Consider the following 16,956-nt stretch of genomic DNA (forward strand, 5'->3'; position numbering starts at 1 on the left):
AGCTGAAGGGAAAGAGACTGCAGAGACTGAGAAAGCCAAGGAGGTGGTTCCCTGCTCAAAACCCCACGCACAAGGGACATGTTTCCCAAGGACTGCCACACAAAGTCCAGCAATGGCCAGGCTCCATCCTAAGATAGCAGAGGGACTTAGCAGCAGCATCCCCATGACACTGTCTCGCAGGAATGAAGGATACTAGATTGAAGAGGTTATTGAGTCTTGCATCATATTCCAGAGAGTCACTTCGCAAGGCAATGTGTGGCAAGGTTGGATTCCCTCAGCAAGGCCCCAAAAGGCCACTGCATGAAGCCGTGAAGTGAAGCCTGTTTCAGTGGAGACCCCAGAATGTTGGAGATGTCAAGACCTTGAGATATCTGCTAAGGAAAGCTGTGGGTATGGAGCTGAACCGGCCCAAGAGAGAGCCTGTGTATGCTGCAGGTGGCAGAGATGAAGGCGGGGGGGGGGGGGGGGGGGGGGGGGGGGGGGGGGGGGGGGGGGGGGGGGGGGGGGGGGGGGGGGGGGGGTGTTATTCAAGTCTTTGGAGCCCAGATGGTTCCAATATGAGCTCCATTTGCTGGACATGAAACTGAAGAATTTTTCGTTTGCCCCAATGTGCTTTCATATTGCTTTTGTCTGGCCTTCCTTCTGTTCCCAACCCTTCCTTTCCAGGATAGGAATGTTTACCTTGGGTCATTGTGTATATAAGGAAGTAACTTGGTTGGACAGTATAGGGCTCAGAATAAAGGCGTAGCCGCAGTCCCAGAAGAGACTTGGTACTTAAACTTGGACCTGTTAAAGATCATCTAAGCCAGGTGTAGTGGTGCACACCTTTAATCCCAGCACTTGGAAGGCAGAGACAGGCAGATCTCTGAGTTTGAGGCCAGCCTGGTCTACGGAGCAAGTGCCAGAAGAGGCTCCAAAGCTACACAGAGAAACCTTGTCTCAGGAAACAAAGGGGGAGGGCATCTGTTAAAGAGGAAGGGGCATTTGAAACGGGACTATTGCCCTTGCATTATGAGATGCTTGTGAGCCCGTGGGGACAGTGGGGTGGAGGCATGGTTGAAAGTCACACATTTGAGTATCAAGTTGACAAGGAGTAGACTTATGATAATTAATATTGATTATAAACTTGACAGAATCTAGAATCACCATGGAAACAAACCTCTGGCCATATCAGAGAGGGCATGTCTCCATTAGGTCAATTGAAGTGGGAATGTAGGCAGCACCATCCCTAGGCAAGGACCTGGGCTTTATTTTTTTCGAGACAGGGTTTTTTTTTTTTATGTAGCCATGGCTGTCCTGGAACTCACAGTGCTCCTCTCTGTGTTCCTGTTACACAGTCCCTACCACTGTACACACTGTGAGGGCCTGAAGTGGACATTATATTAGTAAATTGTACGTAGCTTGAGTTCCCCCATTTCAGACCTATGTTTGTCTTAGAGTGTCTTCCAAGGTCTGGGGACAGACTGCCCCCCATCAACTTTGTGACCTGGAGAGACACGAACAGCAAAATAACCCAAAAGTAAAGACTTGGAGCCCCTTGAGAGCTGCTGGAAGGTGGCCATTCCCAACAAAAATTACCGTTGTCTATCCCAGGATGTGAAAAGCCCCAAGGTGGGAAGGAGAGGTTGGAAGTTCAGCCTAGACAGAAAGCTCCACCCTGAACTCCAGCTGATGCCTCAGCTCCCCAGCCTGGGGATTTCTGCTGGGTGATGTAAGGGCCTGACCTCATGACCCCCTCACCTCCTGCTATTTGTTCTTCTACTGAAAGCCTCACCTGAGGGGACACCTACTGTGCGGGGACTCTTCACAGGGAACTCCAGCAGGGAACCTTGATGGGACTTCCCCAGTCAGCAGTGCCTGATTCGACGTTTGTCCCCTCCCTCCCTCCTTCCCTCCCTCCCTCCCTCCCTCCCTTCCTCCCTCCCTCTCTCCCTTCCTCTCTCCCTCCTCCCTTAAGAAACTCATTCAAAACAGAAACTATGGCTGCCGTAGACCATTCTCCAAACACAATTGTCCATTATAAACAAACATGCAAACTGCAAACATCCAGCTAATTTTTCTGGTAATCACATGGAAACTCACTAAAAGAAGCAGGAAAATTAACTTTTGTATTTTATTGCAATGTTTCCAAAACTGCCACCATTTTCCTGCAAGCCCACACGAAGACATTTTGGATATGTTGCCTTTGCGGTCACACTAACCATGCATCAAAGTTTGCACTGGCCACATTTTTAGTGGTCCATAGTCACATGCCCCTAGAAGGACTACTCTCTGCTTCCAGAACTTCTGCCCACTGACCGTGACTCCCAGACCCAAGGCAGCTGTGGGTCAGTGCTGTACTGAGTCAGGAGACCCTGGGCTGGGCACACTAGGTGACTCTTTGTTGGGTTAATGACTCCATTGTTCTTCTATTAATCAGCTCAGAGCACCACAGGTGGGAGGCTTAAGCTGCAGGTTGCTTTACCTCACCTGCTGGAGGCCAGAAGTCCACGGTGGAAGTGTCACAGGGCTGGCTTCTCCCAAGGCCTCTCTCTGTGGTTTGCAGACCACATCTGACACAGGCTGTGTCCTAATGTCTCTCTTCTTTATCTGAGAGCACCAGTCACTGTGGTTAGGGATCATGTGATCTCATTTACCTTCTTCATCTCATTCAAGATCCTGCCTCCATGGGGATGTTCTATCGGGAACTCACCAAGGCCAGCTGGCCTGGGTCTGAAAATGCCTGGGTTAAAACCGGTCTCACTGAACATAGCGGACAATGAGGACTACTGAGAACTCAAGAACAATGGCAATGGGTTTTTGATCCTACTGCACGTATTGGCTTTGTGGGAGCCTAGGCAGTTTGGATGCTCACCTTACTAAACCTGGATGGAGGTGGGTGGTCCTTGGACTTCCCACAGGGCAGAGAACCCTGATTGCTCTTTGGGCTGACAAGGGAGGGGGACTTGATTGGGGGAGGGGGAGGGAAAGGGGAGGCGGCGGTGGGGAAGAGACAGAAACCTTTAATAAATTAAAAAAAAAGGAAGATTGAATGGGATAATAGGGTAATTTACTGTGAACTTATTCACACTAATAATAATAGTGTGTAATAGCGTGAATACTTGTGAGCTATGATTTATGGACAATTTATACTAGTATAGTTTATTATATATTGATACAAGTTAAAATTATATTTGTTATTTTTGTTTATAATATTTGTACACCTATGCAAAGTTATTTTGTAATATTGTATGCATGCATGTTTGTACCTCTGTTTAAGACATTTTGTGTATTGATACAATTTTAGGATAAATTTATAATATTACATTATATATTTATACCTCTGAAAAAAAAAAAAGATCCTGCCTCCAAATTCAGGTGCTGAGCGTATGAGGGATGAGGCATCTAACACACAGATTCCCGTAACAAAATCCCCCACACCGGCTGCCATTTCCAACCATTCACTGCCCTCTGTGTGGCTACTGCCTGTATCAGGACTACCAGCCATGAGCAGAGGGGCACATCTGTCTCTTCTGGGAACATTCTGGCTGGAACCTTTTTGGGGGATGGGTGCTAGTATCCAGGCAGAGACACCCAAATACCCAAACCAGTCCCCAAAAAGCCATCACTGAAATGAGCAGCCCAGGCCAGCGGCAGAGGCCACGAGGGACATGTGCTGCTCGTCCACTTCCAACTCCAGGCATAATGGGAGTGGCTGCCTCGCACTCCTCCCAGTGACGGCTCAGCCATGACGGGCTTACCTGGAGCTGTGAGCTGAGTCCTCATGCTGCTTCCGTCATGGTATTTACGGCAGCAACCATCAGGAGGCCAAGACACTATGACATCGTTCTGGATTATGAGATGCAAAACTCAGGCTTCCCGAGGGCACTGCTCCCCATCTCTAGCGTACTGTCTCTCTGTACATGGATGTCACGCAAAGTCCCCCGGAGCAGCTGCAGCCTTCCTGCAGCAATGAAGCCCTAAACCTGCGCTAAAGAGGGCAAAACCGGAGCCAGTCCTTGCCAAGTCGCAGAATTGCCACGCTGCAGCCTCGAACACTGAGCACAGACACATTGCTATGCGATCTGGCTCAAGGAGAAAACAGGGGATCGCTGAATACCACCACTGAACTGGGGAGTCGCATAAGGCTGGCAGATGCCCCATCTCCTGTCTTGTCACAGCCTCGGGTCTCTCGCACACATGGGCAAACACGTATTCACAAGTGTGTAAACTGGAAGTACTCCTCTCCGAGGCCACCTGGGCTTCCTAGAGTGAGGGACTTTGAGCTTTAAAACCAGCACAGTCTCGCGAAAGCTGCGTCACCATTCCCGTAGGTTCATTCTTATGACAAACCAGGGTGGGAAACTGGGACCCGATGGGTAAGGAGTTGTTTCGGGGCCAAGGAGGCTTCGATTCTATCTCATGAGGCCATCTCGAGACGTGTCACTAAGATCTGCTCTGGGAAACTGAAGCAGCTCTCTGCCTGCATCCAGTGACTGGTTGGGGCAGCAGAGGTTCCAGACAGCACTGGCCTTGGGAGTAATGGCCATGTGTGGGACATGGCCTCCCACACAACTCTGGCTCTTATTAACAAAAAATAGCGCTAGGGAAAGGCCAGGCATTTCCTGGGGCATACACTGCCATGGGGCGAGCACCTGGTAATAAGGGTTGCTTTGACAGCCCAAGTGGGACAATCCTCACTAATCTAAGCAGCTTCTGGGGCTTCTCTGACCCTGTTGTTTCGTCTGTGCTCTGGTTTCTGCACAGTGGGTAGGACTAAGTATTGTATCCCTGCCTGACTAGTAAAGGCCTAGGGAGGTTAACCCAGGCTAAAGAGCTCACGGTGGCAGCGCTGGAGAGGCATGGCAGGGGAGCAAAAGTGTCTTGTATGAAGGCATCTGTGGTACCCAATGGACAGAGGGATGATACAGTCACAGTACAAAACCTCCTGGGTTGGTCTCCACTGGTCCTCACGCTTACTCTTCCTTGGGTTTGTCAGGATAACGCCGGGCCAGCCTGTAGTCCATATAGGTCCCCAGACAGGACCACAGGATGAAGCGCACCAGGAGGATGACAACCAAGAGCACCATTAGTGGGTCAGGGCCAAGGGTGTCCCCAAGCCAGGAAGCCATGCTGAGGCAGGAGGCAACCACACAGGCTGGAGCAGCAGCAACCTCTCTGGGGCCTGTGCTCAGTTCTGCTTTTTCTGTCAGTGGCCCCTTCTGAGGGACAGACCCGTGCAGTCTACAAACAGTCCTTCCCACCGCACAGGGCCTCCCTGCCTGTGAGGGGACAGTTGGGGCTACAGGCGGCCTCCTTGGTCAAGAGGCCCGTGCACCATTCATGGGGAGCTAAGCACTCCGTGCACCGACAATGGCAGCATTGTCCAGAGGCCCTGGCGGCGGGAGGCCTGCGGGAGCCCGCCTCCCGCGCTGTCCCCGCGGCCCCTGCCCGCCAGGCTGACGTAATCCCCAAACATCTCCGGCGGTGGCAGCTGCAGGGCGAAGCCGCCGCCTCCTCCGGGCCTTTCCGGCTGCCGCAGACAATCGGGCTCTTTCTCTCCCCAATTAGCTATCACTTCTGGAGGCCGGCGCAGTCCAAGGCTGGGCGGGCTGTGCAGCAGCAGCAGCAGCAGGCCCGCACCGAGCGGGGGCCACGAGGCTTGCAGGGAGGCCCGGCCCAGCAGGGAGGGCGGCAGGGAGACTGTACTATTGAAAAGAGAAGAGAGGCACAGAGAGGGGAAACAGTCGGCTGGAGCCCAGAGGTGACCCCAGACATGGCTCAATTAGCACACAGGCTGTGCGCAGAGTCCCCAAGGCAGCTCCAGCCTGTGGCAGCATGGGGGTGGTCAACACAGACCGCCCCAGAAAGGGTCTGGAACCTGGGAGGAGGGGTAATCTCTTCCCTCTGGAGGTGGGCTGAACACCACCCACCCCAGCCCCACAGAGGTTTCTGAGAAAGGAACCCCTACCGGCACCCCCAGCCACCCGCACAAGCCTACAGGCCTATTAGCCCGGGACTCACTGAGTGATGGTAGAGAGGATGCTTGCTCCCTTAGAACTCAGGCTCCTTGCTGGGAAATGAGGTCAGAGCCCCCTGATCTGAAAGACAAAGAGAGTATCCTTAAATGGGCTCAGCAGCGCAGAGCAGACACCCTGGAGATGCACCTCCAGAATTTTCCAGAAAAACAGCACCTGTCCAATTATGTCTGTCTGCCATACACGTGTGCTCGTTGCATTCATGCGTTCCCCCCACATGTACGCGTGCACGAGCGCGCACACACATACACACACACACACAGACCCTATCCACTCTGGTTCCTGATAACTAAGTCTCCTTGGGTGAGAGACAGCTGGCTTGCTGTCTCCTACCCCTAATACCAACTTGTGTCCCACAAAGCAGCGCATCACCTGCAGCTGGGAGCACAGTGCAGGGAAATGAGGGTCAGAGTGTTGGGCCACAGGGTACGGGACTTCCAACCCAAGCTGTCTCCCCAGGAGCCAGTCCAACAAGCTGTGAGAGATGCCAGGTGGCCCTTCCACATGGAGAGCCTGTGTGCTCCATCACCTGTCACCTCTCGCTGAACTCGCCTGGGTGGCAATGTGAGTGTTCAGCCTGTACAGTCTTTCTAGAAGGTTCCTAATAATGCAAACACAAAGGACTGGCAGGCAGCACACCTGAGGGTAGGAAGTGAAGAACGAGGTTGGTGCCAGTCTGTGGGTTTCACAACACTGACCTGAAGTGTGCCAGGTGCACTTAAGTTACCGGTGTCCACCCTCCACCTCTCATCCGGCAGCTGGTACATCCCTGGACTCACCGAGGTTATCTCCCGCTCTGCAACTTACGGGGCATCTTGCCAGGCCACCCAACCCAGCACTCTGGGGACAATACTCTCGGAACAAGCTCCAGATTTATTTTTCTCACTCCAAATTTAAGTGAGGGCCTAGAAATTCAGAGCCAGGCCCAAGCATTTGCTCGTCAAGGGTTTCTGGAATGTCCTGGAAGGTCCTGCTCCCTTAGTAAAGAAACCCACGTGAGTCTGGGGTGATGGTCCCCAGATGGACACCACCATGCTATTGGGAAGGGAGGAAGCCAAGGGCTCAGCCAGCCACTCACTCACCTGGGAGGCCACATCTCCGGTAAGGCTGGCTTTCTTGAAAGCCCGAGCTGTCTGCCCTGAGTGTGGCCACCAGCTCAGGCCCACCAGACTGGTGGAGCCAAGGTGGCCCGGAACAAAACTGTGTTTGTCAAGCACACCATCAGATAGGCCAAGTCAATATTGTCCCAGGTCACATGGCACCTAGACACAGGAGACTGTGGGGTCAAGGAGGCCTGACCTCTCCTGTTCACTGCCTCCGAGAGTCAGCAAGCACAAGGTCTGAGTATCCTTCAAGGGAGGAAGTGTGTGACCCTCCTCCCCTGGACAGCACCACACTGCTCCTAAGAGAGGATGTGGGTGGGGTGCTGGACCTGAGGATGGAGGAGGCACGGGAGAAAACATGAAATGATGGGAAGAGCACAGATACAGCTCCTCTGCCTGGAAGACACGTGGGTGCCCCCGCTGTGGCAAGAGAGACTCCAAGTCACCCACAACTGTCAGCAATGGTGAGCACAGTCTGTGTTCTTCCTGGTCCTTTAGGGCCCCCCAGCCTCATTACCAGAGCTAAGGAGCTGTCCCCTGGGCAGACATTCACCAAACCTTGACCATGCAATGGATGAGCCCGGGTGCCCTGGACTAACTAAATGGTACACAGCCACTAGAATATCCTGCCATTGAGGAAAGGGGCTTGTGCCCAAAGCCAATCCTTTTATGGCTTCCGCCATCCCCATCCTCCTGCTTTCCGATTTCCTCTTGGACCATCACATCCCGAACCACTTGCTATAGGACATGGCCCAAGGCAACATGACAAACCCAGAGACGCAAATAGTGTCTGCTATGATATTCAGAGCTCAGCCATGGAGGCTCCTGTCACTTGTGACAGGGGTCAGATTTGGAGACTCTGGTTAGCTTTAAGTCTTGAAGGATCCATGGTGACTTCCTACGTGTATGTTCAAGCACTGAAGTGACAAGGGACAGGTTTCTTGTCCACTATTCCCTGGTGTTTATCAAGTAAAAACCCTGGCTGGTGGGGAACAGCAGGGGTGAAAAGTTTGGGAGGGGGCAGCTCTTTCCAATGGAAAACTGGTCCCCACTGGGGTCTGTTGTCCCTACTGGTGACAGTGCTGGGAATGAGCCCAAGGACCCACTCAAGTGCCTGCTCAGAGCCCTCAGCAAGCAGGTCTGTGTCCATGTGTCACTTCCTTGCTCATAAAGTGCACAGCCACCATTCCTGGCGGCAAGCAATGCGGTACTGGACATGCTTCACAGGGGTGGCACACCCAGACATCACTAAGGCCCCACTGGACTGCGTGGACTCGACCTTGAGGTGGAGGCATAGTTAAGGTGCATGCCTGCTTCTGACTGGTTTAGAATGCTTGGGGGGGAGCGTCATGTGAGTGCGTGCCTGTATGTGTGTATGTGTGTGAAGGCCAGAAGTCAACCTCAGGTGTCGTTCCTCAGACACCAGCCACTTTTTTCTCTCTTTGAGATAAGATTCTTCTCTGATCTGGAGTGGTGATCTGCTGGTCTCCACCTCCCCAGTGCTGGGGTCACAGAGTCTGTCACCATACTTGACTTTTCTCAGGTTCTAGGGATGGCACTTGGGTCCTCACACTTGTGTGGCCAGCTCTGCCCAGCCCAGAGCGACTTTTCCTTTTCCTCCCTGCACTCACAACCTCTAAACTCTCCGTGTTTCTCTCTCAGGAGCTCTCCAGGGTCTCCAGGTGCCACATAAGCTGGGGTCTCTAGGGCAAGTTACAGGAAGCCCACACTTCTTAGATCAGATTCTGCCAACTGTGTAGCCTCCAGCTGCAAGCGCTAAGAGTAAGAAGGGTCCCCAGCCTTAGTAACAATTGCTACTTTTATTTCTTCTCCTCCTCCTCATCATCTTTTTCTTCTTTGGTTATTCTAGACAGGGTTTCTCTGTGTAACCCTGGCTGTCCTGAAACTCACTCTGTAGACCAGGCTGGCCTCAAACTCACAGAGATCCTCCAGCCTCTACCTCCCCAGTGCTGGGATTAAAGGTGTGCGACACAATGCCCGGCACTTCTATTTTTCTGAACATTTATTTTATACTATATTCACGGGTGTTTTTGCCTGCATATGCGTCTGTGCATTGCATGTGGACAGTGTCGGCAAAGGCCAGAAGAGGGTGTCAGCTCTCCCGAAACTGGAGTTACAAACGGTTGTGAGCCACCATGTGGAAGCTAGGAACTAACTCAGGAATAGCCAAAGCTCTCAATGGTTGAGTCATCTTCCCAGCCCCCAGTGGTTACTTTTATCTTTTTACAAAAATCAGACACTCGTGCTGACAGAGATGAAAGAGTTAAGCATGAGAAAGAGAGAGAATGAGCACATCCCTGCAGAAGTGTGGGGATTACAAAAGTAACGGTCAGTTACTTCTGCCAAGAAGGAGCTCCAAAGGGTGAGGAAGCCTCGGTAACCCTGGGGATACTCTCAGAGAAAGTCTGTAGTCAGCCCAATTCTTCCCTGAGAACCCCACCCTCAAACACACAGCCGCAAGGGGCCTGGTAGTGCATGTGAGCCTATAAAACAAGGGCTCAAGCTGGGAGGAGGCGGAAACTTTTTTTTCTTATTCTCAATAAAATAAAAAAAAAAAAAACAAGGGCTCAAGTTCAAGGCCAACGTGAGCTACACTATCAAACAGGGCCCGGTACTGAAAAACAAAAGGATCTGGCTGAGCGGCTAAAGCACCTGCCTCACAAGCAGGAGGTACACTGTAGGGTGGGTATGGCAGTCTGTATGCACCCCCAGCTTGGAAGGCAAATCCCTAGCCCTGTAGTTTGAGCTCAGTTTGACTGAAAGACCTGCCTCATTGAATAAGATAAAGAAGAGGGACAGAAGATGATCCTCCACACGCACACATAAACACACATACACATACAAAATTCCACACACACACACATATACACACACGTGCCCATACATGCAAACCTACACATGCACACACACACACACACGCCCACACATGCAGAACTACACGCACACATATATACATGAATGGAGGCAGGGACAGACATGGTAGCAGTGTGCATGTATAAAGTCCCGCAGCAGGGAGGCTGAGGCAGGAGAATCAGGAGTTCGAGACCAACCGAGGCTATCTAGTAAATTGGCATTCTAAGCTACATGAGACCCTGTCTTGAAAAAAAGAAAAAGAAAAAAGTCCAGCCCCTGAAATCAACAGAACGTGCTTTTCAAAGAGGATTGCCCCCTCAGTGCTTGAGACCCCCAGACAGGAGAAAATAAATCTTTCTTCCTGCACCACAAAGGCAGATTAACACCGCTGCCGCTGGCAGGACAAGTGGGGAGGTGGAGGGCTGGGTCAGCGAGGGGCTTGTGTCCCAAGGAGGGGCAGCCCTCTGAAAAGGCCGCTGCAGGCCAAGCCCGAGGAGGCCGTCTTGCAGCCAATGAAAGCCAGTGTGTAACTCTGCCTGGTGATCAAACAGCCTGCAGGCCGCTGTCAGCCCAGAATGAAATTCCAAATAAATTAGCCATGTCCCAGAAGCCAGCACAACACCGGATTAGGGCGTGCAGAGGAGCGTAATTTATTCAGCCTCTCTTGTCAGAATTCCTAACGGCCTCCCTTGGTATTTCTTGTCTCAACTGACAGTCCCAGAGTGGGAAGGGACAGTGAGCCCCACGTGGAACTATACATCAGAGGAGCTAATGGACCAATGGCACCTAAGTGTAGACGAAGTCATGTTTTCACGGATATTTCTGCAGAGAGTGGACGTCATCCCTAAGGGGAGGCAAGGCGTTGGAAAGTCTAGGCACATGTGTGACTCTCGCATGCCTTTATCTGGGCAGCAGGAACCAGGAGTGCCAACCACTATTAAGGGTTAGGAGGGAGAATCCTCCCCCCTCCCAGGCCTGCTAGAGGTGGCTGGTTTGGAGTGGCCACCTAACTGTACCTTGAGAGGCAGTAAGGAAGTGAGAAAGGGCCTATAACCCCCCCGCCCCCCCCCCGCAATTGCTAGCGGTCCAGGGCTGGGACTCATTAACACATTCAATCCTAAAACAATACCTGTTTTTATCAATGAACCCAGACTAGCTTTCACATGCAGACAAGACCGTTTTTCAAGAGACAGAGTGGCTTGTGCCTCTCTAGAGGAGCCTTTGAAGACTCGGCCTCCTCGGTCCCCCCTTCCCCCTCCTCTCTCCTTCTCCTCTTCTTCTCCTGCCTCCTTTGAAGGCTCCAGGCCTCTTCCCACTCTTCCAGCTCCCACTCCCCTAACTCCCTCCCCTAACCCCCAATTCCCCCACACACACTTCTTCCCTCCCTCTTGTCATCTGTTTCCCCCTTCTCAGCTGTTAGGGTATTACCCGTACCCGCTGTGCCCAAAGGCCTTCATGAAGGGTGAAGGGCCCTTTCTGTGTCCTCAGAGGCTACCCTGCCTCTGAGACATGGTCTCTGTGCCGCAGCCCTTACATCAGGTATACTGCCACAGCCATGGAGAAATGTGACCAGCATCAGAGTGGATGAGACAGAAAGCACAGCCAAGTCCACACAGACCTGGCGCGAGTGTCCACGGTGGCTTCACTCACAGCCGCTCATCTGGATACAACTTGATGGTTGGTTACGTGGGAGATGAGAAACCGAGTTCTGCTCTGTTCCTAGTCAGACAGCCTGGAACGGACACAAGGCTCATGTGATCTTGAGCAACAGGCGAGACACAGGCACACAGGCTGCCGGCGCAGACAGTAAACACTTGGTGGCAGGTGATGGGAGCCATGCACAAGGCTACCTCTGCAGGAGACACTGATAGAATGTTCTAGAACAGGTAAAGCCACAGGGACAGCACATAGGCCCTGCTGCGGGCCAAGCTTAGTAGCAAGGGGGCAGAATGAGGGAACTTGTGTGACAAGCTACCTTGTGACAGCTGAATCACTGAACTCTGTGTACGATGGCATCACACAGCAGAAACATAAACAAACGCGATTTTCCCTTTCTGCTAACTACACCTCAGACTGTCTGCACCCACGAAGGCCTCACTCTTATCACTGACCTTACAGTAAGGGTCGCAAAGAGCACAACTCTTGAACTTGGGCTAAGATGCTGGGAAGATGTAGCTTCTTGAATCATGTCCCTAACCAGTCTTACCCTTGCTACTCTGAATGAGGAAGCCAAGGCCCCAAGAAGCCCTGTAGCCCAGGGTCACCCAGCATAGTTTCCATCCTGGCCCATTTCATTGTCTACCTCAAGCCCCTAAGGCTGTCCCCAGGGATACTGCACCCTTCACCTGTGTTCAGAAGGCAGGGACAAATTGGGGACTTTGCTCACAGAGGGACTTGGAGGGATCAAGTACTTACTGACCTCTCCTCAGGATGATCTGAGGATCTTTCCTAGCCTCCTGTGACTCAAGGTCACCAAGAAACCCTGAAACTGCCCACAAAGTCACACATCTCTCCCAGGGAGCCCTCTGGGCTCAGTTGTAAGGAAATTGGCTAGGGCTCCCCCATTTCTCTATAGGGAAACTGAGGCAGGGAGAGCCAGAAGCACTGTCTGGGGTCTGGAGGGATCCTGACCCCAAGTAAGAACACTACTCCCCAGCTGGAGAAGCCTAAGAGTTTGCAAGAGGGACTGCAGATAACATTGGGGTGGCACATGGAGAGCCCCTACTTCTTTGGGCAGATGGATGGAAGGAACCTCAGTATTCCAGGCTGATTCTGTCTGACAGATCTGCCAAACAGAAAAACAAGAGCTCAGGGCTTTCTGGGAATGCGGCCTGTCCTGGGGATCACAGGTTCCACCTAGAGGCAGGAATGTGGGGCCCAGCAGGGACGAAAGCAGTTCTGGGCTACCACCAGCCTACTAATCTCCCTGCCTCTGGGCCTCAGTTTCCTCCTCTTGAAAGGAGGGTCACGGTCATGTCTGTACCCCGTCTCTGCCTATGGCTGAATGTGGTAACACACAGGTCCGGGTGCCTCCCCAGGCGGTGTCTGCGTGTTTTCCTGGGAACACGTGTCAGCCCCCTCCTTGATAGCCCTGGGATGGCAGGACAAGTGATTGTGACCCACAGAGAGGTCCCTGCCTGGGAACCTTTACAGCCACCCACATCCACGCAGAACAACCCTTAGCCCTGCTGCTTGCTGGGTTCTCACGGTGCCTTGTCGCATGGCCAGCAGGGAAAGAACTCCCAGGTAACTGAGGCAAGAATAGCCTCCTGGAGTTCAGTTTAGGATGACTGCCATGCTGAGCAGACCTTGAGGACAAAAAACCAACAGGACAGACCTTGAACTGCAGGGACTCCTGGAGGATGGCAGCTACCCTGACCCACCACACTGGTGCAGAGAGGGCTCACTGCAGCCGGCTGGAGTGGCCTCCTTTGCAATGTCCCCGCTCCCCTGCTGAAGGCCTGTGCTATGATGCACAGGAAGCAGTCAACTAGGCTGATGGGTGACAGATGTATGGAGGCAGAGATAATGGGTGACAGACACATGGAAACAGAGACGGGGCTCTCCAACACCCTGACCATTCCCTCTCCCCAAAGCCCTGCTCTGAGCTACATTCTAGGGGACACAGAAACAAGAGGCACCCTCAAAAGCAGAAATCAGGGTTGGAATATCTAACAGATTGGGTGAAAGAGGCTGACAAAGGTCTTGACCCCCTCAAGGTCACTTCTCCAAAAAACAGCAGAGCAGGAACCAGAACCAAGAATGCTTCATTTTGCTCCATAGCTCAGGCTAGCCCCAAACTCATGGCATTCCTCCTGCCTTACCCTCCCAAGTGCTGGTAATACAGGCATGAGCATCCATAGCCAACCAGAATTGAGATTCTGACCCAGGCTTGCCCCTTTCCCACACCCTCACACCAACAAGGTGCTAAGGTCCCTTGAGTGAGGACAACTTCCCTCACACCACTGCCCAGCATGGGACTGGCAGGGTGGGGGGTGAGTCTCACCCTCCTCCTGGAAACAATATGTTTTTAATTCCAGCATGAGGCAGAGGCACACATATCTTTGAATAAAAGGACAGCCTGGTCTACATAACAAGTTAAGGACATCCAGGACCACATAGTGAGACCATCTAAAAGTAAAAAGAGCCAGTGTTGGTGGCACATAGCTTTAATTCCAACACTCAAGAGGCAGAGGCGGGTGGATCTCTGAGTTCGAGGCCAGCCTGGTCTACGGAACTAGATCCAGGACAACCAGAGATACACAGAGAAACCCTGTCTCGAAAAACAGAACAAAACAAACAGGAAAAGAACAATAAATTAAATGTTAAGCACCACATCCATCTTAGACGAGAGGCAAGCTCCCCTTCCACTCTGAATGGCTGCCTCAGCCTAGATGGCTTGCATGGAGTGGCCACACATCTAAGCTCAAGGTGCAGGCAGGGTTGCTCTCCCCAAAAGGCCCTGAAGGCTGTCCTTCCTGCCTCTTCCAGGGCCTGGGAGCTCTGGGGCTTCTTGGCTTGTGGTCACATCACTGTGACATTACAGGCCTTGCATGGCTTTGTGTCTCTTCCTATGGCATTCTTCTAAGAGACAGAGCCATTGGATCATGGCCCACCCTACTGCATGTGGCCTCGCCAATTACATCGATCAAGACCCTTTTTCCAAGTTATGGAGTTTCTGGGTGGGCATGAATTTTTGCAGGGCCATCACTGAATCTGGCATAAACGTTTGAGCAGGTCTGCAAACTAGCAGTCTTGAATTAGTATATATTAATCATATATTACGGCCTTTGTTATGGAGTTTTCATATATTATATATCTTGACCATGTTCACCCCAGGCACCTTGTATCCACCTTGTATGTGCCTGGACCACCTATCAGAAGCCACACCACTGAAGAAAATATCCCTTATCCACATCAAAACACCCTCAGGGAGTGGGACAGCCTTATGACACCCTCACTTTTGAGACATGACTATGAATTCCTGATCCTCCTGCCTCCACCTCACCAGTGCTGGGACGACAGGTGTGTACCATCATGCCTGGTCCATGCAGGTCTGGGACAGAATCCCAGGGTATGTGCATGCAGGACAAAGCATGCTCCCAAACAAGCTACATAGTTTAAAATCTTCTGATTCGAACAAGAAAACATTATCATGTGCCTCTAAAATACCTTGGAACCAAGTGCTGTGTGCCCTAGTAATGCCACCCCAATTGTGCAACTGGCACCATCGCCCGGCACCCAGCAGGTACTGGCCCCACCCTCTGTGCCCAGAGCCACCGTCCTCGAGCCCAGGAGGGCCAGCAGCTGTGCTTTCTGTTGTCTGGGGTTGTTAACCTCTCCCTTGCCCCTGCACCCAGCGGGTAATACCCTTGGCTGTAATCTGTCCCGTCCCAGGGCACCTTCCCACAGCCGCCCTGCACAAACAGCCTGGCTCCAGCCGCCACCCGCCTGACTCCAGAATCCCAAGATGAAGGCGGAGGTTTGGCTGTGGATACCCCTGTCATTTTTCACATAGCAATCCAGTTACCAGGCACCTTGGCACCTGGGCCCACTTCCACCACCACTTGGCAGGGCCACAGGACTGCTGGCAGTGATGGATGCTGCCCCTCGGCACACCCACCCACCCTGCTGCTGGCCGCCAGCCTTTGTTGTGCCAACCCCAGGACCACAGGCAGTCAGCCCCCAGCAGCTGCCAGGCCCAAGGGCCAAGGCCCAAAGTGAGCTCTTCTCAGCATCCCAATGGCCAGGGCAGGCTCCCTGCCTGGTCCCTGAGAAACCACACAGCCCTTTCTGTCTCCCCCATTCTTCTTCAGGACTTAGCCCTGGGCAGCTCAGTGTGGATCTCCCACACACCCAGTGTCACCTTCCCTCAGCCCCATGGCAAAGAAGAGTCACTTTAAGACCAGAGGCAGAGCTAGGGGGTGGCCATAGTATGCACAACGTCTGGGATCTGATCCCCCAGCACCTAATAATACCAGGTATGGTGACCCAGGCTGGAATCCCAGCACTGGGTTAGGTGGAGGCAGGAAGGCCAGAAGTTCAAGATCATCCTTAGCTACATGTTAAGTTCTAGACCAGCCTGGGCTACATACAAATTAGAAGAAGTAGGAAAAGGAAAAGAAGGAGGGCTGGAGAGATGACTCATTGGTTAAGGGTGAATATTGCAATTCTAGAGGACCCAAGTTCTGTTCCCAGCACCCACAGCAAGCAGCTCACAACATCCTGTAACTCCAGCCCTGGGGATCTGATGCCCTCTTCTGGCCTCTAAAGGTACTCTCACATGTAAGTGTGCACATCCCCACACAGACACACATAAATTCAATCTTAAATAAAATGCTGGGCAGTAGTGGTACATACACCTTTAATCCCAGCACTCAGGAGACAGAGGCAGGAGGGTCTCTGTGAGTTCAAGGTCAGCCTGGTCTACAGATAGGACAACCAACACACAAAGAAACCCTGTCTTGAAAACCCCAAAACAAACCAACAAGCAAATAAATAAATAAAATATAATTTTGTTTTAAGTTTAAAGACTGAAGTTGTTTTTTTTTTATTGTGCTTAGTTTTATTCTTTGGCCTTTTGAGACAGGGTTTCTCTATGTAGCCGTGGCTGTCCTGGAACTCACTATGTAGACCAAGCTGGCCTTGCTTCTGCCTCCCAAGTGCTGAGGTTAAAGGCATGTGCCACCACTGCTGGCATGAGACTGTTAAATACAACTTCACCAAGATCAGAAGCTCAACAGGCGGAGCCTTTGTGTGTGATCAACTCTCTGATGAAGGTGAATTAGAATGCACAATCAAGCTCTGAGTACTGGTCACGTGTGGGCACAGCTAGAATCCACTTGATCTACTTCCTCTGATCTCTTTAAGGTGCTGACTCAAAATGGCAGCATCCTCTTAAGTAGTTTGCCTTAACACTTTCTCTCTCTCTCTCTCTCTCTCTCTCTCTCTCTCTCTCTCTC

General features: G+C 52.1%; 1 protein-coding gene across 1 annotated transcript; it reads right to left on the bottom strand.

The window, feature by feature from the left end:
- Positions 1–2,148: 2,148 nt before the first annotated feature.
- Positions 2,149–7,212, bottom strand: Smim38 (small integral membrane protein 38). The gene is made up of 3 exons (XM_050137153.1): positions 7,100–7,212; positions 6,004–6,080; positions 2,149–5,687 (listed from the first exon to the last, which is right to left on the bottom strand). Exon 3 carries the CDS (start codon positions 5,109–5,111, stop codon positions 4,956–4,958), a length of 156 nt encoding a protein of 51 aa, XP_049993110.1. The 5' UTR covers positions 5,112–5,687; positions 6,004–6,080; positions 7,100–7,212; the 3' UTR covers positions 2,149–4,955.
- Positions 7,213–16,956: the final 9,744 nt, after the last annotated feature.

The sequence above is a fragment of the Alexandromys fortis genome, unplaced genomic scaffold, assembly GCF_014885135.2.
Source record: "Alexandromys fortis isolate MF-2015 unplaced genomic scaffold, M_Fortis_MF-2015_v1.1 scaffold_3, whole genome shotgun sequence".
Taxonomy (NCBI): Eukaryota; Metazoa; Chordata; class Mammalia; order Rodentia; family Cricetidae; genus Alexandromys; species Alexandromys fortis.

Bases quoted from the DNA above. Each gene is read 5' to 3' on its own strand.
- Smim38 (XM_050137153.1), bottom strand. From the start codon at position 5,111: ATGGCTTCCTGGCTTGGGGACACCCTTGGCCCTGACCCACTAATGGTG.